General features: G+C 41.1%; 1 protein-coding gene across 2 annotated transcripts in view; it reads left to right on the forward strand.

Moving 5' to 3' along the window:
* Positions 1-26573, forward strand: part of LOC138959891 (ras association domain-containing protein 4-like) — a 59024-nt gene that overhangs the window by 6882 nt on the left and 25569 nt on the right. Inside the window, exons 1-3 of one of the 2 annotated variants that reach the window (XM_070331563.1) lie at positions 15747-15891; positions 19733-19827; positions 21958-22652. In XM_070331563.1, coding sequence (XP_070187664.1) covers positions 15855-15891; positions 19733-19827; positions 21958-22652 — 827 coding nt within the window. In that variant the 5' untranslated portion in view covers positions 15747-15854. Of the gene's footprint in view, positions 1-15746; positions 15892-19732; positions 19828-21957; positions 22653-26573 lie in introns of those variants that run through there. The other variant, XM_070331562.1, reaches the window with a different exon arrangement.

Genomic DNA, 26573 nt, shown 5'->3' on the forward strand with positions numbered 1-26573 from the left:
ATTCCGGAGGCCGGGACATGGACAGGGTCAGCGATCGCACCAGCCACTGATGTTCCAAACCGGTATACATTTTTTTTATAACTACGAACACTCAGCACTCCCAATCAATCAATCAATCATTATATTATACGGCCTGTAGGCTAGATAAGCATTTTACCTGCGGATATGGTTTTATCTGTAGTTTTGTTTTGTTTTTGGGTGTGTGTTTTTTAAATTATTATTAGTGTTCAGCGTTCCTTTCTGCGGCGTAGAAATCATTTATTTAGTTGCCCCAACCAGTCTACCATACCTAGTCTTAACACAGTAATTTCTTTGCATTTGATGGGTCAAACGAAAGATCAGCTAGTATAAAGTATGGATTGCCAATAATCGATGCACACACACACATACACACTCGCACACACACACACTGACGCGCACGAACGCACACACACACACGCACTTTTCTTTATTTGGTGTTTAACGTCGTTTTCAACCACGAAGGTTATATCGCGACGGGGAAAGGGGGGAGATGGGATAGAGCCACTTGTCAATTGTTTCTTGTTCACAAAAGCACTAATCAAAAATTTGCTCCAGGGGCTTGCAACCTAGTACAATGTATTACCTTACTGGGAGAATGCAAGTTTCCAGTACAAAGGACTTAACATTTCTTACATACTGCTTGACACACGCACGCTCACAAACACACACACGTAGCACACACACTCTCATCTCCCAAAATAGAGGTCATTTCCAGCACCGGTATAATAACGGGCATTTCCGGTTTATGCGATTCCTGAATGGACCATTCCGTGTTCCGTCACTGAAATGCATTGTAAATTTTCAAGCAGCGTCAAAGCAGGGAATGGACTCTTTTTATATCATATTTCAGTGAACCGGAAAGAGTAGTGCTATTGTTGTTTGGAGGAAGGTTAGCAAAGTTTCGTACATCTAGCAGAACTATATAAACTAAGTACGAATGTTTCACCGTGGCCGGTTTATCCATGATCGTAAATATGGCAACACAGGATGCAGGACAATTTCACTTTCACACTCGTACGTGATTGTCAGTGTAGAACTTCACAAAGTCGAACAGGAAACAATCTGGGTATATTTTTTAGTTTGTGTTTTATACATTACATTTTTCTTTGACGTTCAGGGACCAGAAAGCCGCCGGCTAAAACGGAAAAAAAGCGCAACTGACAATTCTGAGTACGACAGTGCACGCGCACTCAGTATTTTATCAAACGTAAAGGCTATATGCCCAAAAGAGGAACTGAAAAGACCATAAGCACAGTCAGGACTTAAAATTAGAATAAATGTTTGCAGTGCATAGAGTTGGCTTAAATGTAGAAGAGCTTGCATTTTTCCTTTACAATGTACATATTGGTTTAAACTGTTTTATTTAACGTTTGTGCATTATTTACAAAAAAACGCATATTGAGTAAACAACAACAAGCATAATGCTTATAGTGGTGTTCATATTCAATGTAAACAAAGTTTTAAATGAGGCAGATAAATGTTGACGCTCATGAGTACAAATGTATCGACTAAGAAAAAATGAGACTGGATCAACCAACCAACATTACGAGAAATGCTGTGTTACATATAATTATGCGCAGTTCCCTCGATGGCAAAATATAATATGCTGCTTTTATTACCAGTGACGAATGTAGAATATGTGTGCGTTTGTGTCACAGGTTTCATAAACTACTTGGGTAAACCCCGTGTGGACAATAACTGGGCAAAACAGTATAAGTAGGAAACTGCGCACACATACACACGCACAGTACTCACCGCTCGCGTGCACGGCACACACACACACACACACACACACACACACACACACACACACACACACACACACGTATACACACACACACACACACGTATACACACATACACACACACACTCACACGTATGCACACACACACACACACACACAAGCTTACACACACACACACGTACACACACACACACACACACACACACGTACACTGACACACACACACACACTGACAATCTTACACACACACACACACACAATCTACACACACACACACACACACACACACACACACACACACGTATACAGACAAACATCATGTATTCGCGCGCACACACAGACACAGTGACACACACACTAGCACATACACACACACGCACACACACACACACTAGCACATACATACACACACACACACACACACACACACACACACACACACACACACACACACACACACACACACACACACACACTGACACAGACCACAATAGATGACATCTTCACAGCAATGACAGACGCAACAGCTGGTTGCAAGATAGGATAAATGCGCTGACTGTCAGCGTGTTTTTGTGTGTGTATGCCCTGTTCTTGAATTGCATATTTATTTAGTTCTGCGCTTACCACTGCCTGTGTTTACTGCACAATTTTACTGCGCGCGGTACACACAAGGCACGTCGTAAAGGAGAGAAGCCGGATATGCTTAATCCGACCATGTTGATAAATACAAGTTAGGACGCTAAACGTATATATTTCAGGGGTGGGACTTTTCCGCGAATCCGCGGATTTCCGTGGACACAACTTACGAATTCCGCTGGAGTAATCTATTTTTCCGCGTCATACTATTGCCAGTATTGGATTATGGATACATGGTTCATTACGTAAATATGCACCATTACAATGCTATCATTGTTGTGTGAAAGTGTTTTGGTTTTTTTTTGTGTTTTTTTTTGTGTGTGTGTGTTTTTTTTTTTGGGGGGGAGTGAGGAGAATGTCTTTTTTTTTACCTGATCCAAATTAAACAAGTATAATTTTATTTTCAGAATGCACCAGATTGCACAGATTTTAATGTACCATTTAAAAAAAATCGCCCTAGAAAAAAGGTATTTCCTCTTTTTTCATCACAAGAGAGTCCCACCCCGGCCTGATATTTATAAGAGATGAAAAAATGTGTGCTGATCGAAATGGCCATACGAATTTCGTCAATTTTTGAAACTTTTCGGCTGTACTTGGCGTATCCCTCGACTCCCATGGTGACGAATTTCGGCAATTCTACGATAAGGAATGCATATTCAGTTTTTGGCGATTTGATATCAGTTTCGGCGTTTCATCGCAAAACCGTGGTATCCCAGGTGTCACTGTGTCAGTATTCAGCGTATTGAATATCCTTTACACAATATCCAACGTGTTTAGAGTTTCCTGCTTAGCAGCTTCGTTCTCAGGCCTCGCAAGGTCATGTACTAACTTGATACAAGTAAAGTTGAAATCTTAACGGATCACTGATTCTTCGTCCTCTGGAGTAACGACACCGTCTCAGCGAAGGCAATAATCTATCACGAGTCTGACCTTGTCACGACATATAGCTGACGCATAGTGAGTTCTGTCTATGCGTCACGGAATTACTATAAGTAGGTTAATACGGTACATAGCTCGCTTGTTTATTTATCCACTCTAAAGCAAAATGCGAGTTTTATTGAAATACAATATGTGGATTTATTAGTAATGATCACACAAAAACGATATGTTAAAGTTGAGGGATGGTCTTATCCCATAGGAAAGCCTGGACAGATCTGTAGTGACACTGCCTTCAATAAAAGAGACCTTCTTCAGACATATACGATTACCTATCCCATGTCACATGTCACAGTTTATCTGTAGCTCCTGCCGTTGCGTGTGACATTTACATGTGTTTGCATTTTCCATGTCAGCTTCTTGTTTCAGCATTCGCTGAACATTACATGTGTAGCCTACTAACATGACCGTTTGATTTTTTGCCTTACCTCCCCAGACCAAACTGCAAAACGATAACCATATGCCCAGTGTAAAGAGATAAGTCAACCTAAAAACGTCGCTGTGGTTGTCGCCCTTGTTGTGTCGGATGCTGAGTACTGCTGCCACCTATAGTGCTGTAAATTGGAACCAGACAGAATAAGGTCAAACCGCAATGCGACATGCATTGTTGTCAACCTTTTCCTGGGGTCTTTGGGGCTGTCATGAACCCCAAGAGTGGGTCCAATCTTCTTTTATTGTATGGTGGTAAACGTTTTGGCCTGGGTGTATAGATGTGTCGTGGTATTTCAAGTCATGGACGGATATTTTTAGTTGTAAGGCTTGATTGTGTGAGATTGTCAAGAGTAATCGGTAAAGTGTGTGTGTTTGTGTGTGTGTGTGTGTCTGTCTTTGTGTCAGTCTGTGTGTCTGTCTGTCAGTCTGTCTGTCTGCGCGCGCGTGCATGTGTGTGTGAGTGTGTGTGTCAGTGTGTGTATTTATGTACGCATACGTGACGACGGACCCATAGTCCACCTCCCCCTTCCCTCCGCTTAAATCCCCTACTCCGTGACCTCTCCCTTCATCAAGTCTCTCCTCCACCTTGTTCACCACACCGCTTTCCTTTCTCTGCTGTACGTACACAATTACTCGGGTCCGTGAATTCGGTCCCCTCGAAAAGTGAACTATGCTTCTTTGGCAATTCTTTTCAGTTTCACTAGACACTTCTCATCCCGTATCGAGTGTCAAAATCGCTTCCCCATGAGTCAGGGTGGATCCATTTCTTGCTGTCCCTTTTATCGCTTGATGTTTTACAAAGTCTTTACCACGCGTTTACCGTGACCTATATAGGTGGTGCCAGAAGTTCATTTAACTATAGATCATTTGCCTTAGGTGGTGCTGGGTTCGCCTCGAACGGAGCGATGTAAAAGATATTCGTGAACACAGAGTTGAAAAAGGTGGGAAAACAGTTGAGATCGGCTGTCAGTACAGCGGTACCTGCGATGTGTGGACCTCACGATGAGAGGACACCTCCTTTAAAAGGACACCTTTTGTTGTCCCTATTTCTATTACATCTATTCCAAAGTATACATGTTATGACAGGCCACCTGCCATGTAGGGACATGTTTTGCTAGTCCCGCCCACCACCTTACCCCGCCCAAAAAAATGAAAGAAAAAAAATCAAAACTTGACTAAATGAAATTCAAAAGAAAAGTAAGCGCTTAACTTGAACATGGCATTATCGATGCCCTACTGCATCGACGTTTAGAGTCGGTCCCGTCACATTGCATGTTTTGCACTCGCTCACATATATATCCTTCTTATTCGCCCAACTTCTTTTCATGCTCTCGACTCATTCATTGCCGCTCGTCGTGGAGCACTGAAAAGAGTCGAGGGTTGGGTGTGGTTATTGCAAAGTCGTTCCATAATAACAACGATTACTGACACAGTTCAGACATGCTGTTAAAGGCACACTCCTTAATTCTCGTGAAAAAAGTTGGGCTCACCGTCTCGGATCTGGCCGCGCTTGTACAAGGGGTAAGAATCATCCCTCCACTTAGTTATAATAAAAACAAGTCGCGTAAGGCGAAATTACTACATTTAGTCAAGCTGTGGCACTCACAGAATGAAACTGAACGCACTGCATTTTTTCACAATGACCGTAGTTTGCCGCTTGTGCAAAACGGAGGGAAACTGACGAGCCTGTTCAGCGCGCTAATGGTTTCGCTGTGCTGCATAGGACGCTTTTCTGTACCTCTCTTCGTTTTAACTTTCTGAGCGTGTTTTTAATCCAAACATATCATACCTATATGTTTTTGGAATCAGGAACCGACAAGGAATAAGATGAAATTGTTTTTAAATCGATTTCGGAAATTTAATTTTGATCATAATTTTTATATTTTTAATTTTCAGAGCTTGTTTTTAATCCAAATATAACATATTTATATGTTTTTGGAATCAGGAAATGATGTAGAATAAGATGAACGTAAATTTGGATCGTTTTATATTTAAAAAAAATGTATTATGTCCGGCCTTCGTCGAAGATTGCTTTACAAAAATTTCAATCAATTTGATTGAAAAATGAGGGTGTGACAGTGCCGCCTCAACTTTTACAAAAAGCCGGATATGACGTCATCAAAAGTATTTATTGAAAAAAAGAAAAAAAACGTCCGGGGATATCATTCCCAGGAACTCTCATGTCAAATTTCATAAAGATCGGTTCAGTAGTTTGGTCTGAATCGCTCTACACACACAGACGCACAGACAGACACAGACAAACACACACACACACACACACACACACACACACACACACACACACACACACACACACACACACACACACACACACACACACACACATACACCACGACCCTCGTCTCGATTCCCCCTCTATGTTAAAACATTTAGTCAAAACTTGACTAAATGTAATGAACAGGCCTGGGAGCTCTCTGTGAGAAGTGGGAATTGTTTGACGAAATAATTGTTTTATGTACAGTAATTCATAAAACAAGTCGTATGAAGCAAAATTACTACATTTAGTCAATTTGTTGAACTCACAGAATGATGCAGACTGCATTTTTTTCTCTTACCAAAACACTATAACTTTGTCCCAAGCGGCCATGCGCCAAGAAAGCGCTGAAACGTTCACGAAAAAACCCGTGCAGAAAGTATGCATCCCTTTCGCCCCATTTCCCTTTCGCCGCAAGCCATATCACCCCGAAGTCGCTGACTTCGCCCCATTTTCAAACCCTCTTCGCCCCATTTTTTCTGGTGACATTTTGCACAATGATCGCCCCATTTTTTCTGGTGACATTTTGCCCCATGATCGCCCCATTTTTTCTGGTGACATTTTGCCCCATGATCGCCCCATTTTTTCTGGTGACATTTTGCCCCATGATCGCCCCATTTTTTCTGGTGACATTTTGCCCCATGATCGCCCCATTTTGTTGTAAAAAGACTGGAGCGAAGGGGTAAAAAATTTGGGGCGATGGGGTAAAAACTCAGTGGGGCGAAATGACTTAAATCGTGGGGCGAAAAGGGAAATGGGGAGAAGTGGATGCGAACCATCCAGACCATAGACCAATAAAGAGATAGCAGGTGTGCGAGTGACCACTATCAGCAGGTACAGTGGAACCCCTCTTTTGAGACGCCCCAATTGAAGACTCCCTCCCTTGTTACTACCTTGCCGTGTTTTCTCAGACTTTCTCTTCAGAACCTATATGCAGTTACCTCCGTTTTAAGACTCTTCTTTTTAAGACCTGACTGATTTTCTAAGATTTTTGGAGGTCTTAAAAGTGGTTTCCGCTATACACTGTTTTGTGGTCAGTACAGGTAGAAGAACTTGAACAGGTACAGGTAGACGCAGAACAGGTAGTGCCAGGTGGGACATAAGGCAAGGTGTGTTTAGAGAACCATGACGCGGACCCCTTGCTTGTTGATAGAACAATGTCAATGCGCCGTAATGGAACTCTGCCCGCGGCCAGGCTATGGCATGCACATGGTCATGCAAGTACAGCGTTCAAACTCAAGAATATATAGGATATAGCTATAGTTGTGTTTAGCTGGGTATGGAAATTGCTGAGCAGGCATTTTCGATTACCTGACCTTTTTTTATGATAATTTTTGTGGTTGTATACAACTTAGTGTATACGTTCATATCTGTTGTCGTCTTTTTTTATGTAGACACATCAAACTATTTTACAGTTCACAACAGACTGGGTAAGTTTATCAGAGTCAGTCGCCGCCTCTTCTCTGCGGGCACATCAACATATTTTCTGGTTTGCAAATACCTTTCGTTGATTCTTCTTGTTAACCGTAAACCCGGCAGAACGTGTTGTTGGCTCCCATCCCAGTTTCTGATTAATATGACCAGAGACTGTAGAGTGTATACTCTATAGTCTCTGGTATGACCTAAGAAGAAGGTATAGTGAATAACATGTAAGATAAGGGTTTATCCTACATACGTTGGAGAGACCACCCATGACATAACAATATCGTTCACTTCGCTAGTGGGTATATCATGTAAATGAGGTCGTGTCAAACTATTTTCCACACGGCTCATGATGACAAAGTCACCGATAAAAACGTCACTCTAGGAACACTTTTGCTTTCACTTTTGCTCCTGCTGTTTCCCCTGGAAGAATTTTTAAGACTGAACGTACACGTCACGCTATACTCTCTAGAGTGACGTCTTTTTGCTGTGACGTCAAGTATTCATGAGGCTTTGGAAGAGACCGAGGTTCCATAAGTCAGGGATTCTGAATCTCTCATAACGAGTGATATACTCAAGGCAGCATATTAGCCACGAGTTCGTCGGCATGACTGACTTTCCGAAGTCCTGTCCTCAAATCCCCGTCATGTCCGCCCTCGACAACCCACTCAGTATCTGTTTCGTGTTTTGTAGCCGAGGCTTTGGGTTACCGAAAGATGATACGACCAGAGAAACTGAGCTGCAGTGTTTTCTGCTCTATTTTACATTCTCACTTACATTTTAATTGTTCTATTAGAAGTTGATAATTGATGCGCATTTCACAGGGGGGAAACGTGGGATTTAATTTCAAAAACTGTAACAGATATTGTGACTGAAACAGACTTCACTCTGCTGTTCGTATCTAGAGATAATCATTTAGTTTCATAGGTACAGGGTAGCTGGCTTTCACTTTATACTTGAAAATATACTGATTACAGGGATTCGGCATCAGTCAGCGCTCAAACGTTCACACAGATTAGAGGGGTGGCTTATTGTTTGTTTACTCGACCGTTCGCCGATTTGTCTGTCAGTCAGTACATTTAACTCGTATTTGTGCCCAGCTTTATCTCAGCATCGTTTGCCAGTGTCCGTCCGTGTACTGTGTTTGTCGAGTCGAACATCTTAAACAATTGAGGCAGAGCGCTGTTTTTACATTTAGTCAAGTTTTGACTAAATGTTTTAACATAGAGGGGGGAATCGAGACGAGGGTCGTGGTGTGTGTGTGTGTGTGTGTCTGTCTGTCTGTCTGTCTGTCTGTCTTTCTGTGCGTGTGTGTGTGTAGAGTACTGGGCCGATCTTTATGAAATTTGACATGAGAGTTCCTGGGTATGATATCCCCGGACGTTTTTTTCATTTTTTCGATAAATACCTTTGATGACGTCATATCCGGCTTTTTGTAAAAGTTGAGCCGGCACTGTCACACCCTCATTTTTTCCATTAAATTGATTGAATTTTTGGCAAAGCAATCTTCGACGAAGGCCGGGGTCTGGTATTGCATTTCAGCTTGGTGGCTTAAAAACTAATGAGTGAGTTTGGTCATTCAAAATCAGAAACTTCTAATTAAAATTATTTTTTTATTAAACGATCCAAAAACAATTTCATCTTATTCTTCGTCATTTTCTGATTCCAAAAACATATACATATGTTATATTTGGATTAAAAACAAGCTCTGAAAATTAGAAATATAAAAATTATGATAAAAATTAAATTTCCGAAATCGTTTTAAAAACTATTTCATCTTATTCCTTGTCGGTTCCTGATTCCAAAAACATATAGATATGATATGTTTGGATTAAAAACACGCTCAGAAAGTTAAAGCGAAGAGAGGTACAGTAAAGCGTGCTATGAAGCACAGCGCAATCGCTACCGCGCCAAACAGGCTCGTCACTTTCACTGCCTTTTGCACTAGCGGCGGACTACGTTCACTGAGTTTCATTCTGTGAGTTCCACAGCTTGACTAAATGTAGTAATTTCGCCTTACGCGACTTGTTAAGTTTATATGAGAAACAAGGAAAATAATCAGTCTAAATGCACAACTCTCACTTACACTGTTGCACATGTCAAGACTTCAAGACTCAAAGTTTTACTGTCCTTTTAAAAACAAGGAAAATTCCCATGCAGTGTCAGGCGATTACAGACATAAAATGCATCACATTAATTTGCTAAGAATTAAGAATTGCACCTAAAATTCGTATGCATTTATAGAGCGCTTCTTTCCCTTGTTTTTTTCGAGTCGATCTCTTATCATTGTACATATAGTTTCCTTCGAGTCCTCAAGATGTTCATGCCATCATGCGTCTGGTGGGATAAGGTTGGAGATTTTTCCGATCTCCCAGGTCAACTTATGGGCAGACCTGCTCGTGCCTTATCCCCTTTTGTGTATACACGCAAGTACAAGACCAAGCGCGCACGGAAAAGATCTATTAATCCATGTAAGATTTCGGTTGGTCATTGGAACACGAAAATACCAAGCATGCATCCCCCGAAACCGGCGTATGGCTGCCTAAATGGCGGGGTAAAAACGGTCATACACGTAAAAACCCACTCGTGCAAAAGCGAACGTGGGAGTTTCAGCCCATGAACGCAGAAGAAGAAGAAGAAGAAGAAGAAGAAGTCTAAACCCGCTTGATAAATGGACCTGCCAGTGCTGGACACCATTACCAAGGTTTCACTTTGGCAAAACCATTTTACCCCTGCGGTAGACCTGTCCAATCAGATCATCATCCGCATAAACACTCTCTGTCAACATGTCTGCCACACCGACGGTCGTATGCCAATTTTTCTCTGTAGAATTTATTATACACAATGGAACCCCCTTTTTACGACCTCCAGAAAATCAGGTCTTCAAAAGGAGAGAGTCGTGACCTTGACAGAGGTTTAAGAACAGAAACTGACTGCAAAAAATATGGTCTTAAAATGGAGGGAGTCTTTAAACTGGTGGTGGTGGTGGGGGGGGGTGTCTTAAGGGGGGGGGGGGGGGGTGTTACACTGTATCAACGTTTGTCCATAGAATTGATCGTACTTTTAACTCTTCTCGATATAATTCATCACTGTGTTTGTTCCATTCTGGACATTTTGGGTCAAACTTCGGGCTGACCACACCTTCACTGACCAGTATAAGATGAAAGGGGTCGGACACAGGTCTGAATGAGAGGTGGACAAGATTTATGTGCCCGCAGTGTTTATCTTGTGGGCATATGGCCATAGGCACACACAGGCCTTCATTTGTAGTTGGCCTGATTTGTGTATGTAACAAGGGTGTTGGAATTAGGACAGGCTGGCTGAAGCAAAAAGGAAGAACAAACACTGAACGGAGGAGGAGTAGAAAGGCAAAGGAGGACATTTAGGGGATACGGAAGGCCAATACGAAAACGTATGGGTTGATGTATTCGCCAAAGATCCATTACACTGGACTGACGGGAAGTGGAAGGGGGGGGGGGTCTATTTATGTTGCTTCGTCCCCTTGCATCTATCTTCTTAAAAGTGATGTGGGCTTTTTTTGTCATTAGCAATGACGTTGTCTGTATCCCCAAAGTCCATTTGATATGTGCAGGTAAACCCAGCCTCCAACCGTTTTCTCTCTCTCTCTCTCTCTCTTATTTTATTTTTTTAATGTGTGTACCTTTGGTTTTTTTTTAATCAGAGCAAGCTGTTATTAAGTGGATGAGATTTTCATTTTTGAAGCATTTCAGCTAGCTGGAAAAAAATCTGAATTGAACAATAAGTAAAAATGCAAACAATGTATGGGTCACACATTGAGTTATGGAACTTTGCTGCAAGACGTTTTTAAATTTATTTCTTCCCTACTTTCACTCAAACAATTGGAATGTTAAGAGCAAACCGCACAAATAAAGCAAACAAATAAGCAACTGACCAATCCGCCAAAAGGCCAACAAACTAACAAACATTTTGTTATTTAAAATGGGTATTTCACCTGCACGGTGTTGGAGAAATAGATTATATGGAACATTTTTTTTATTTATGTAAAAGTATTTGGAAATATATTGAGGATAAAGTCTTCGTAAAGTATAACGTAAAGATAAATATAAATGTACATCATTGTTTGTTTGGTATGATATATTGTTCAGAATATTTACATGCATTTGTTGATTATGTTAATGTTTTAATTATTATGGCAAAAATGTGTATAGGGACTTAAAAGTATGGAACTCCAGTAGAAATTCGATAGAATTATTTTTGAATATGAATTGCGGTTTAGGAATGTAGAATAAACAACAAAATTTAGACAAGAATTAAAAAAGACCTATGAAGAAGGATGCTCCCTGCCCGCAGAAAAAAAATAAGGGCAAAAGGGTAAGGGTAAAGCAACCTGCATGCAACTGAGCTTTTTGTGTGTTCGTATGGAAACAATGCAGCCAGACGAGAAAGACTTTGCACGAATTAAAGTAGAAATTTGGCACAAAATTCAGACAAACTTCTAGCAAGAACAAAACTGAAGATTCGGCACTGAATACAGACGAACTTCTAGCAAGAACAAAACTAGAAATTTGGCAAAAAATTCAGTCAAGCTTCTAGCACGAACAAAACTAGAAATTTGGCACAAAATTCAGTCAAACTTCTAGCACGAACAAAACTAGAAATTTGGCAAAACATTCAGCCAAACTTTTAGCACGAACAAACCTGAAGATTCGGCACTGAATACAGACGAACTTCTAGCAAGAACAAAACTAGACATTTGGCACAAAATACAGACGAATTCTAGCACGAACAAAACAAGAAATTTGGCACAAAATACAGACGAATTCTAGCACGAACAAAACAAGAAATTTGGCACAAAATACAGACGAATTCTAGCACGAACAAAACTAGAAATGTCGGCACAGAATTCAGACGAACTTCATTGTCCTTGACAGATACCGAGAGAATCGTTATTAAACTGGTATGCTTGTACAGTAGAAGAATGTAATTATATCATAGCTACCCCTCTTGACCCCATTCTTTGCCACAGATCATGTGTTTACAGATAGGGGTAGACCCCTTATCACGGGTACGTTTGCGGTTTATGTGTCACATATTTTGTTGAACGGCACAAGTGTTATTAGCCGCTTTTCCCGTCGAAACGTTATCTACTCACTGTCTTTGGCTTTGGTAGTGGTAGTACTTTTAGGGAGTGGGGGGGGGGGGGGGGGGTGGAGGAGGTATATAGCGGCGTTTGCTTATTCCGTTTTAGCCTTAATTTTTTGTTTTCTTTAATCAGAACTTTAAAGAAAAAAGTTTATGTTTGTTTGTGTATGTGCTTTCTATTCTTTTTATATTTTTAAAAAGAACCCCCACAAAATAGCATTTTAAAGGATAACATGATTTATCTCTTCATTTACTCATCGACAGTCCAGAAAAAGAATCAGATAGGCGTGTGACCGAAAGTAAAGGTCAAACTGTGTGCGTGTTTTGAAGAAGAACTAAAAACTGAGTCGTTTGTTGATATTCTACAAAGCGCAAAACTGACTGATAGCCTCTGGACTGATTTTGCCTGTCAACATATTTAGAACAAATGATTTCTTGTGTTGGACATCTCTTCTGCTTTGCCTGTGCCGCTTGCGATTTGTGGTAACGCAGAACGCAGAATGGTTCACAGACTAAAGACCAATGTACAAACCAAACGGGGGATAAAAAAATTGGGACAATGAAACACACACACACACACACACACACGCGCGCGCGCACACACACACACACCCACGCACACGCACGCATGCGCACACGCACACGCACACACACACACACACACAGTGACACACAATGCGACTTGTAGCAAATTCCCGGTGTAGCAAGTACACCCCACATGAACATTACTGGTTGTTATCTCCTCGTTATTATATGTCCGTGGAGTACCGGTCAGTTCGACTGGACACATAATCAAGGGTCTCTTGATCTGATGCCTCTTAATTAATTGTACTGACTTGTGTATGTGCTCAGGTACTGTCATAAACACCTGTAGCAGGTAAACCCGCAGTGAAGTGGTAATTAACCACTCGTGAGTCTGTCTCCGTATAGGGTACTGGTCAGTTATAGGGTCATCTTCTCTTTATTCTCCGGCTGTCATTAAACAGTTAACGTTTAAGTGATCAGTTATGCTTTTACTGTTTTACAAAGTACCATTCTTCCTATCCTTTTTTTAATAAACAGAAACCCCCCCTTTAACATTTAAAACAATATTTTCCCTCCTTTTAAGACCTTGAAATTTCAGATTTCTATTCAAAACTTCTGCAGATTTCCCCCTATTTTTTAAAACTCCCTCCTTTTTTGATATGATTTTCTCAGATGTCCAGGTCTTAAAGGGGGGAGGGGGGGGGGGGTTCCTCTGCATTACTTGTTATCAACTTCCTGGCCTGGCAAATGCCTGTCTTCTGGAAACGTTGCGACGTCCCTGACCCGTCTGGGTACTTACCTGAGAATCTTCTTGGCAGTTTGTATACGTGTAAGTATGCACTTATATACTAGTGTTGGTATGCATATGTATGCTGGTGTAGGTATGCACGTGTACACTAATGTAGGTATACGTATGTATGCAGGTGTATGTAGGCCTATGCATCGTTCTCCTTGTTGCACGTGCGCCCACCACACACAAAGGGATTCATTAATACGGCAATACTGTCAACAATTCAATAGATGGTCATGGTCAGCGTGTGTCCTTGGGGAAACAGCCGTTTTTAATGGCGAGTTAAAGATTCATTAGCATATAAATCACCTCGACAGTACTGATTCTGCCATGGAGAATCCCGGCATTACACATATTTGGGGGGGGGGGGGGGGGTCCGGAAATAAGCTACGACTTGTGTGTGTGTGTGTGTGTGTGTGTGTGTGTGTGTGTGTGTGTGTGTGTGTGTGTGTGTGTGTGTGTGTGTGTGTGTGTGTGTGTGTTCGTTCGTTCGTGCACCTGCACGAATGTGCCTCTCTGCGTATATCGTCTTGATTTTAGGTTTGAGGTGGCCCCTGGGGTGAGCAGGGGAGCTAAAATGGAACTTACTACCTGTTGTGGGCATCGGAGCAGTGAAGGGAGAGGGGGGGGGGGGGGGGTGGAGTCAGACACCATTCATAAAATTTTAAAAAATGTCAACGAGAACAACACAGTAATCCAGCTCAGACTGCCAGTCATCAATGATGCAGAGAATACCCATGGTGAGAAATCGATGTCGCCTGATTGTGACAACAGAAACACCCCACTTCTGCTTCTCCTCGACAGGTCGTGCACTGTGAAAACTATGATCCATTCAGCACGTGAAACATGCCGCGGGGAGGCCGGCTGTCAATGTGTTCGTTATGAGAAAACCAAGACAGAGTGAGGAATGAAAGGAATGTCATGTATGTTTCAGGACAGTTCGCGATTTGTTTATTTCGCTAGTCTTTGAGACGGGGGAAAGTGCAGTTTATAAGACAGACAGGAAAACAGACAGACAGAGAAAAAGAGATAGACACAACTAGAGGCCGACAGAAAGAGGCAGACACAGAGATACAGACAGAGACGGAGAGAACGATAGACACTGAATGACAGACAGAGACAGACACTGACAGACGAGAAACAGAGAAAGAGTCTCCGTGTTTGTGTGGTGTGTGTTTGAGCATTTTTCTTTTGTTTAGTTGGGTCTATTTTTTGCAATGAAATCAGAATCCCGGGCTCCCCCTCCCCTCTCCCGAACCAATTACTTTTGTGATCCTGCCAATGCTGAACTTGATTTGACGGACAAAGCGCGCATTAACAAATTGCGCAACGCATTTCTATACATTAATTCAGTGCAGATATCGATGCAATATCAGATCAATATGTTTGCCCATTCGCGGCATAACCGACGCAGTCTGACGACGACCGTACATTTTTTTCGGTGCAGAATAAGACGGTTCAAAGTGCTGTTGCCAAGCCGCCTGTAATACTAAAGTCTATAGGTATTATGGGTAGATCTCTGACAGCACATTAATTTTCCAGCTGCTGGGTTACACTTTTTACAGGTGAAAATACTCTTTTAAAAGCCCGCGCACCTATTCCAGCGCTATGTAGGTTTCCTGCCATTAGAATACCTGCAGCGTGTAAGCAGTAGGTATGAAATGGGTACACCGAGACTTACACACACTCAGCACAGTGGTAGCATCATGTTTATCTATAGCGGCTTGCCAGATGCAAAAGCTATAAGGACACTGTGTACATGTACACACCACATTGTAGTGATAGCAGTTAGATGGTTGGTTTCGCGAGGTGGTTGGGTGAATTGAACTGTCTGTGGCTCAGATGACATCGATAAAACCTCCTCTATATACCTGCGTTCCACAGGCTGCTCTGAGTCAGTTATCTTGTGTTCGATGCGTTCGAAACGGTGCGACCTCGCTGACTGATAATGGGAAGTGCGATGCAAAGATTATACTACGGTGATGGTGAGAATGTTTGGTGGATTTCAACTAACGTTCTTTCGTCTGACATTTTTCTTCATGGAATTTCAGCTTATGTTTTTTGGCCACAAAATTCTCTCTGTTGAATGTCAGCTAGTGTTTTTTGGCCACAGATTTCTCTCTGTTGAATGTCAGCTAGTGTTTTTTGGCCACAGATTTCTCTCTGTTGAATTTCAGCTAGTGTTTTTTGGCCACAGATTTCTCTCTGTTGAATGTCAGCTAGTGTTTTTTGGCCACAGATTTCTCTCAGTTGAATTTCAGCTTGTGTTTTTGAGGCACATATTTCTCTGTTGAATGTCAGCTAGTGGTTTTCGGCCACATATTTCTCTCTGTTGTATGTCAGCTAGTGTCTTTTTTTGGTCACATATTTTTCTCTGTTGAATTTCAGCTCGCGCATTTTGACCTCGAATTCTATGTGTTGGACTTCAATAAGTTCTTTAAGCCACAGATTTCTGTCTGTTGTTGTTGTTGTTGTTGTTGTAGTTGTAGTTGTTGTTGTTGTTGTTGTTGTTGGTGGTTTTTTTGTGTGGTGGTGGTGGGTGGGCTTCATTTCGTATTCCATGTCCGTATGTTGACGTATAAATGAGTGCGTTTGCCTTCAATTTCTTCTGCTGGGATGCCCCTTTTACCCCTGTGCCTTTTCCTATTTGTTACGTGGTAGAATCCACCAGCTGTGCTTCTGTTTTATGCAAACATGTATGCTGCTATATCGACCAGTGTTTCAGTTGTGTTCGTAAATGAATCACCCAACTCTTCCCTGTTGAAAATCCGGACAGGAATATATTGTACCCATTTCAAAGCCTCTAAAATATCACCACACACTGAAGCCTTTCACCAAAGAACTTTTATTTCACCAACAAAGAATTTCATTTGCAGTGTTCTCCGGAATTAAAAGAAAACTACCTTCCCGTGTCACGGAACTATCACATGCACCAAAGATGTGTCCGGCTGTTACATGGGATAGGAACAGTCATACACTTGGGCACATACCAAAAACTAAAAGCTTGGCTGCTTCCTAGATATGGTGGGATTTTTTTTCCAAAATTAATTTTGCAGATTGACACGGATGTCAATTACGAAATACATTCAGCAGAACGTTCCATCTCTGCACGAAAAGCAACCAGGCTGTGGATTGTTGGTGTTTGTCCATGGTTTTTGTGTTAATTAGCGTGTCTTCAAGAAAATATACCACTGGCTGGTGCGCTTTGACCGAAGTGAACATTTCATTTCATGTACTATATTATTCCATTGCTGAGAAATTCGGGTCGCATCCTCCCAATGAAAAGCTACCAGCAACAAGAGTCGCGCTACCCTGGGTGTGTACGTTGTATTGAAATCAGCCACCTGCACTTATAGCAGAATGACCGAGGTCTTTTACGTGCCACTGTAGTGAGACGGGAGTGGGACGTGGATACCGTCTCTGAGACTGCACTAAGTTTGACCCGTGTCCGTCCCGGCCTGGATTCGAACCCGTGACCCTAGGATTAAAAAACAAGTGCTCTAACAACTCGGATACCCGGCCCGAGGATTGCGTGTTATCAATCAATCAATATGAGGCTTATATCGCGCGTATTCCGTGGGTACAGTTCTAAGCGCAGGGATTTTTTTATTTTTTTATTTTTTTATTTTATGCAATTTATATCGCGCACATATTCAAGGCGCAGGGATTTATTTATGCCGTGTGAGATGGAATTTTTTTACACAATACATCACGCATTCACATCGGCCAGCAGATCGCAGCCATTTCGGCGCATATCCTACTTTTCACGGCCTATTATTCCAAGTCACACGGGTATTTTGGTGGACATTTTTATCTATGCCTATACAATTTTGCCAGGAAAGACCCTTTTGTCAGTCGTGGGATCTTTAACGTGCACACCCCAATGTAGTGTACACGGTGCTAACGGTTCGATTGAAAACTATGTTTAAATCAGTTCCATCTTCCAGATGGCCTTGAGGCACCGTTACTCAGGTGTGTTCCTTGTCTCACCGGTTATATATATATGTGGCCTACTTGCGCAAACGCCAAATCGGCCCAGCAAGTCACGGTTCCAGGGGAACCGCAGTTTAGAGAAAGCTATGTCTTTTCAAAGCAGCTTGGCTGGAATTTGTGAAGATGAGTGTAAGCCTAGTAGTATTTGTCAGACGTATTATAGTGCACGGAAGCTGAGGTTTCAAGAGTGCAAAACCAACGAAGAGAAAAAACGTAACCGCGACTGGTTTGTTGTTTCTGTTCTTTATGTCTGCATGCTTCCCCGTTCCGTTTCTATACTTTTCTCTCACGTTTCCACATGTTTCGAGGTTTATCATGTGTGATATGCACCTGTTTGTCAAGCAGTCAGACATGTGCCGTCTGTGGAGATGTTAATTTTGATATGACATTTGAATCTGTACAAATCTAACCATGCATTCAGCGGACATAAAGACACTTCTGGCACCCGCAGAAAGCGATACAATCATTTAATTAAATTAGTCAATCAATTAATCAATCAATCAATCAATTAATCAATCAATCAATGCAATGTATCAGTCAGTCAAATACAAAAAATAACAAGTCGCGTAAGGCGAAATTACTACATTTAGTCAAGCTGTGGAACTCACAGAATGAAACTGAACGTAGTCCGCCGCTAGTGCAAAAGGCAGTGAAAGTGACGAGCCTGTTTGGCGCGGCAGCGGTTGCGCTGTGCTTCATAGCACGCTTTACTGTACCTCTCTTCGTTTTAACTTTCTGAGCGTGTTTTTAATCCAAACATATCATATCTATATGTTTTTGGAATCAGGAACCGACAAGGAATAAGATGAAATAGTTTTTGAATCGATTTCGGACATTTAATTTTGATCATAATTTTTATATTTTTAATTTTCAGAGCTTGTTTTTAATCCAAATATAACATATGTATATGTTTTTGGAATCAGAAAATGACGAAGAATAAGATGAAATTGTTTTTGGATCGTTTAATAAAAAAATAATTTTAATTACAAGTTTCTGATTTTTAATGACCAAACTCACTCATTAGTTTTTAAGCCACCAAGCTGAAATGCAATACCAAACCCCAGCCTGCGTCGAAGATTGCTTTGCCAAAATTTCAATCAATTTAATTGAAAAATGAGGGTGTGACAGTGCCGCCTCAACTTTTACAAAAAGCCGGATATGACGTCATCAAAGGTATTTATCGAAAAAAAGAAAAAAACGTCCGGGGATATCATACCCAGGAACTCTCATGTCAAATTTCATAAAGATCGGCCCAGTAGTTTAGTCTGAATCGCTCTACACACACACAGACAGACAGACAGACAGACAGACAGACAGACACACACACATACACCACGACCCTCGTCTCGATTCCCCCCTCTATGTTAAAACATTTAGTCAAAACTTGACTAAATGTAAAAACGAACAAAGTCTTCATCTTCTCTAAATAAAGATTTTTAAAAATAAATAAAAAGATGCAACCGATGTCTCTGCAAAGGAGTGTGATAGAAGTCGGTGCATTGTTCAAGTGTGCCGAGTATTTTGGGGTGTGAACTCTCCGCCATACTTACGTCGTATGTTATTAACGTTTATGTCCCTTTGCTGTTTGAACTTGAATCAACGGTTTCAATACTGAAACGGGATAGTTTCTAATCAAATCCATGTCCTCAAATTGTGTCGATTTATTTTCTTCAAGCTTATTCTCAATTCACTGATTGTTTGTAATAGAGTCACTTCTATACTCAAATCATGTCGATTCATTTTCTTCAAGCTTGTTCTCACTGATTTGTCAACATGACGTCATGGTTATAATCTAAATCGTCATAACATGATTATTCGTTGTTGCATGTGCAGCGGAGCGGAAAACATCACTGGGGCGGGACTGGCACCCGTCATGCTTGAAATGCGTCGAGTGTGGACGAGTGCTTACCCCTGGGCAACACGCTGAGGTATGGTCATCGTTTGATGTGTATTCATGATTGGGCTGATATTGGTAAATGGGGGGGGGGGGGGGGGGGGTAGTAAAAGGATAGTGCCATACTGTATGGAAATCTCTCCTTCCACACAGAGATAGTAAGCCGAATTTCCATGTTGTAAAAATTATCCTCATTTTTCAATCAATTTGATTGACATTTTTGTAAAGCAATCTTCGACGAAGGCCGGACTTCGGTATTGCATTTCAGCTTGGTGGCTTAAAAATTAATTAATGACTTTGGCCATTAAAAATCTGAAAATTGTAATAATTTTTTTTTATATCAAACGATCCAAATTTACGTTCATCTTATTCTACATCATTTCCTGATTCCAAAAACATATAAATATGTTATATTTGGATTAAAAACAAGCTCTGAAAATTAAAAATATAAAAATTATGATCAAAATTAAATTTCCGAAATCGATTTAAAAACAATTTCATCTTATTCCTTGTCGGTTCCTGATTCCAAAAACATATAGATATGATATGTTTGGATTAAAAACACGCTCAGAAAGTTAAAACGAAGAGAGGTACAGAAAAGCGTGCTATGCAGCACAGCGAAACCACTACCGCGCTGAACAGGCTCGTCAGTTTCACTCCGTTATGCACAAGCGGCGGACTACGGTCATCAGTTGTGAAAAAATGCAGTTCAGTTTCATTCTGTGAGTTCTACAGCTTGACTAAATGTAGTAATTTCGCCTTACGCGACTTGTTTTTTTAATTAAGACCTGATTTCCTTAGATTGTTTGCATGTATGGGAGAGGGGGAGGGCCCGATTGCAAACTCCCTCCATTGTATTAAGATCTGATATTCTCTGATTTGTTGGGATTTTTTTAGGGGGGGGGGGGGTCCTTAAAAGGGGGGGGGGGGGTGAGAGCTCCACTGTAGTTCTTACACAAATAAATCTTGTCATAGCGTACTTCTGATCAGCGCTTGAATAATTCATAATCACTTGTCTGACAGTTTAATCGTGTTACTCGTGTTTTGCCCCCGGGTTCTTTCTCTGTTGATGTATTATGTTCACGGTGCGGAGCTACCGACATTGATTTGAGAATCGTGTGTGTGTGTGTGTGTGTGTGTGTGTGTGTGTGTGTGTGTGTGTGTGAGCTAGATGACCGAAATTAAAAGGAACAGACACCATAATTTAAAGATACAATACACGGTTGAAATACGTTTTTTAATGTTGATTTCATGCGCCTGTACTTTCCAACAGCGTACATTATTAACTTCTGTCCAAATTGCATGCTGCATCATGTAGACGTCTTTATCAATAGATGCTTACATCATAGATTGTGGCAGCAGGTGTTTCACACGGACATATTGAAACATTCGGGAACAGCTTGACTGCGAACGTTGTTGTTGTTGTTGTTGTTGTTGTTGTTGTTGTTGTTGTTAAACAATCGCTGACCATGCATTGCCTTCCTGCACAGTGAAATCAAACAAAATAAAATGCGAAGCCTTGGTTCTTGATTAACAGTTGCTACAGAACCACCCCACTCTTCGCCTACTTTTTTTCCGTTTAGCTTTATTTCATACTTTATTATCCAATTATTATTCCGTTACTGCACTTTTGGAGAATTCATGAACGTGACTGCCGGCTGGTACGGTGACAGTTTTGACGTTTTCGACTCTTAAAATACAGTCCGCAAACTGTACGGCGTGGCCCCTCCCCCCACCCCCTCCAACATTAACAGCTCCATCTAACTACTGTACACCCATTTGAAAACAAAATGTTAAAAGTACTCTTCCATTAGACGAGGACATGTGTGTCAACGTTGCTTTTCTTCAAAATTGCCTGCATACCTCTCGCTCCCATTAGAACAAATAGAACGTATTTTATCATGTTGAAAGGGTCATATTGTGTGCTCGTTCACGTATACAAACGGATGCATGCGTTCTCTTTTCTTACATCTTCAATTTTAATTTTAATTTTTAATTTTAATTCTTAATTTTAATTTTTGTACGATGTTGACGTTTACGTTTAAACGGAGTATCACTTTAGTCGTGATCTTTTCATGTTACCAGTAATAAATAGTTTTATTTTATTTTTATCTATTCATTATTAATTTATTTTTATCATTATTATTCATTTTTTATTTTGCAGCATAAAGGCAACCCGTACTGCGCCCCGTGTTACAAGGCCAACTTCGGTCCTGCGTTGCTGGGATACGGTTCCAACCTCGCTTCTCCGGCTAACTTCGCCAAGAAGGACAACGCCGCCGAATACGGCCACGACTACGACGACGACGTCTACAAACGAGAGATCTACAGCAACAGCCGAACAGCGGCCCAACGGCGACAGAAGCAGCGACGGTCTGCCCCGCCCTCAATTCTCGACCATGACTTCTCCCGTGTGTCTGTGGGTGGGGCTTCTTCTGCGTCACCTAGTTCTAGTGTTCATTCCACCGTGACAAATTCAGAGAGGCACCCTTCGCGGATTGCAAATTCTGTTTCACAACCGGGGTCCAATTCTGGAACACACCCCATTGCGGGACATGCGCGTTCACAGTCCATGGTGACTACTCCTACGTCAGTCAGAATGGACTCGTCGGAGGTGAACGGAAATCCCCGTAAAACGAGATCTGTGAATAAAGCAAGATCTACGTCTGTGCAGGCTGTGAACCACGTTGGACATAATTCTAATGGAAGGACGGAGATGCAAGGAGCTGTGTTGAATTCTTTGTCCAGTTCTGCGTTGGATAATGGTGTGAACTCTGTGAATTCCGTGTCATCGTCAGCATTACAGCCACAATCACCCCCAGCACACACCAGATTCCAAGGGGTCATCACACCAGCATTGTAAGTACACTACCTGCGTGAGTCGCGCTTGAACTGATACTTATAGGGATGTACCGAGTGTTTGAGAGGGAGGGGCTTCCAAAATGAGGCAGGGGGCTGCATGGGCAGGAGGGGGGTCAGATGCAGTTGGATTTTGGCATTTGAAAGGGGTATTTTGGGTACATTTGTCAGGTAATGGGGGTTGGGGGGTCCGGAATTAAGGTTTTGTTGTTGTTTAGTTTGTTGTGTGTGTGTGTGTGTGTGTTTCATCTGTTTTGTTGGTGGTCGATCAATCTTTAGCAAGTCTGCCATTCTTCTTAGATTGTGCTATTACTTGAACAAGGTAATTTAGCCGACCTTAGACTCACTCAGTCAATCAACACCCCCCCCCCCCCCTTCCCCCTTTCCTTCATTATCCCATCCCTCCCACCCTGGCTTTCATGCAGTTCAATCCTGCCAACTGGTCTTCTGTCTGGATTTGGTCTGGATGAATCAGTCACAAAAAGGCACTGTCGATTTTTGTTTTTGTTTTAAACAAATCTGACTGGAAATGTCCTATCATCGGCCAAGATCATAATTTTTGCATGGTATCTGCCACAACGGTTTTAACCAATATGTAGTCAGTAAGTCAGTCTGTTATACAACTATGAGTGATTTCCTCCTTCATTTAGACGGTGAACTGGACAACGGACACGGTTTTGAATTGGCTTAATTTTGTGTTGAAGAAGTGCAACATTTCAATTCGAACAAAATAACGAAATCATGGACCCTGCTTTTGAGTAGTCGCACAGAAAAAAATTCTTTTACTTTACTGAGGTTTTTCTCTCTTTGAGCAAGGTGCTCAACTCTTCACGAACACTTGCAACCGAAGCATGGATGAGTACCTTCCCTTACTTCAAACAAGTTCGTTTTTAGCGGTCCGACTAAACTACGCGCCAGCACGCGCTAGCACGCGCCAGCACGCGCCAGCTTGAACCATAGCACTTATATACTTTATTTTTATATTTCTAGTTAGTTCATCGTCCATTCTCACATAATACAAAATTTCAAACTTCAATGATAAAAAATACGGAAGTTATGACGAGTTTAAGGAGAGCTAATGCACTACTCTCAAATCCGACGATTGTCGGACATGGAGCCACGGCCTTAGCTAGGATAGCTCTCCAATAACGCGTCTTAGCTATCGTAAATTTTATCACTGAAGTTTGAAATTTTGTATAATGTAAGAACTGACGATGGAATGACTAGAAACATACAGATAAATTATATAACAGCTATGAATCTCAGTAGCGTCCACTTAAATTTGGTAGCGCGCAGTTTTAGTCCGGATTTTGTCGGATTTGAGAGTAGCGCATTAGCTCGCCTAAAACCCGTCATAACTACTGAAATGTTCAACACTCAAGCTTGAAATTTTGTATTATGTAAGAATGGACAATTAACTATATAGACTATAAAAATAAATTATGTAAGTGTTATGGATCACCGGGTAGCGTCTACTTCAAAGTGGTAGCTTGCAGGCTGTTTAGTCAATGGCGGAAATCGTCGGATTTGAGAGTAGTGCATTAGCTCTCCTTAAACTCGTCATAACTTCCGTATTTTTCATCATTGAAGTTTGAAATTTTGTATTATGTGAGAATGGACGATGAACTAACTAGAAATATAAAAATAAAGTATATAAGTGCTATGGTTCAAGCTGGCGCGTGCTGGCGCCTAGTTTGAAGTAGAGTGATCCATAACACTTACATAATTTATTTTTATAGTCTATATAGTTCATTGTCCATTCTTACATAATACAAAATTTCAAGCTTGAGTGTTGAACATTTCAGTAGTTATGACGTGTTTTAGTCGAGCTAATGCGCTACTCTCAAATCCGACAAAATCCGGCAGTGACTAAAACTGCGCACTACCAATTTTAAGTGGACGCTACTGAGATTCATAGCTGTTATATGATTTATCTGTATGTTTCTAGTCATTCCATCGTCAGTTCTTACATTATACAAAATTTCACACTTCAGTGATTAAAAACAATGTCGGATACGGAGTCATTCGTTCGAACACAGTCAGTCGGATGCAGAGCCACTCATTCCTCTGTGTGTGTGTGTGATCCATAGCACTTACATACTTTATTTTTATATTTTTTGTTAGATCATCGTCCATTCTCACATAATACAAAATGTCAATTTTCAATGATGAAAATTACGGAAGTTATGACAAAACTTCGACATTGACTGAATACAGACATTAATGCATACCAACTGCACAACCACTTTGAAGCAGGCACTGCCTTGACCTGTATCATTTATGTTACTTTATTCTTTAATTATACACAATTTCAGCTCCATAAATCAAAATGGTGATGGTTGTGTTGGATGATAGCAGAACTGCTAGGATAGTCTCAACTTCAAAGAACTTAGGACCAGCATTAGTTATAATTATACAACACGAAGCCGGTGGCGATCTGTCGGCAACTATTTTCAGTGAAGTATTTGAGCAGCAACAATGGAAAGATACGTCAGTCATGTATTTGCCATTATGTCAAAGAAGGGCGTTGTTGGGTTTTTTTTCGTCGGAAAGGGTTTGAAGTTTTTGAGCATAATTATTATTATTATTTTATCATTATTATTATTATTATTATTATTATTATTATTATTATCATTATCATTATCACTATTATTCTCATTACTAATGCACATTAAGTGCGCTCACCCCCCCCCCTCCTCCTCCCCCCCCCCCCCCCCCCCAAAAAAAAATTCTTTGTTTTCTCCCTCTTGTCTCTGTACCTGTGTCCTTTTTATATTTAGTCAAGTTTTGACTAAATATTTTAACATCGAGGGGGAATCGAAACGAGGGTCGTGGTGTATGTGCGTGTGTCTGTGTGTCTGTGTGTGTGTGTGTGTGTGTGTGTGTGTGTGTGTGTGTAGAGCGATTCAGACTAAACTACTGGACCGATCTTTATGAAATTTGACATGAGAGTTCCTGGGTATGAAATCCCCGAACGTTTTTTTCATTTTTTTGATAAATGTCTTTGATGACGTCATATCCGGCTTTTCGTGAAAGTTGAGGCGGCACTGTCACGCCCTCATTTTTCAACCAAATTGGTTGAAATTTTGGTCAAGTAATCTTCGACGAAGCCCGGACTTCGGTATTGCATTTCAGCTTGATGGCTTAAAAATTAATTAATGACTTTGGTCATTAAAAATCTGAAAATTGTAAAAAAAATTTAAAATTTATACAACGATCCAAATTTACGTTTATCTTATTCTCCATCATTTGCTGATTCCAAAAACATATAAATATGTTATATTCGGATTAAAAACAAGCTCTGAAAATTAAATATATAAAAATTATTATCAAAATTAAATTGTCCAAATCAATTTAAAAACACTTTCATCTTATTCCTTGTCGGTTCCTGATTCCAAAAACATATGGATATGATATGTTTGGATTAAAAACACGCTCAGAAAGTTAAAACAAAGAGAGGTACAGAAAAGCGTGCTATCCTTCTTAGCGCAACTACTACCCCGCTCTTCTTGTCAATTTCACTGCCTTTGCCATGAGCGGTGGACTGACGATGCTACGAGTATACGGTCTTGCTGAAAAATGGCATTGCGTTCAGTTTCATTCTGTGAGTTCGACAGCTACTTGACTAAATATTGTATTTTCGCCTTACGCGACTTGTTATCTTTCACCATCTCTCACAAATAACACCAACCACACCCCACCCCCACCCCCCCCCCCCCCCCCACCCCCCCACACACACACACAAAGTTAACACACACACATCTCCTCTCTCTCTTCTGGTCTAGTTACTGTGCCGACTGTGTGTATGTCTTCGGTGTTATCTTCGTGGGTTTCTTTGTACGTCTCGTTCTTAACCCTTCATCGAACGATGCACTGTATGTAAGTGCCGTCCTCACAAAGAGGATTTCTAACCTGCAACTC

Source organism: Littorina saxatilis, linkage group LG2, assembly GCF_037325665.1.
Source record: "Littorina saxatilis isolate snail1 linkage group LG2, US_GU_Lsax_2.0, whole genome shotgun sequence".
In the NCBI taxonomy this organism is placed as follows: domain Eukaryota; kingdom Metazoa; phylum Mollusca; class Gastropoda; order Littorinimorpha; family Littorinidae; genus Littorina; species Littorina saxatilis.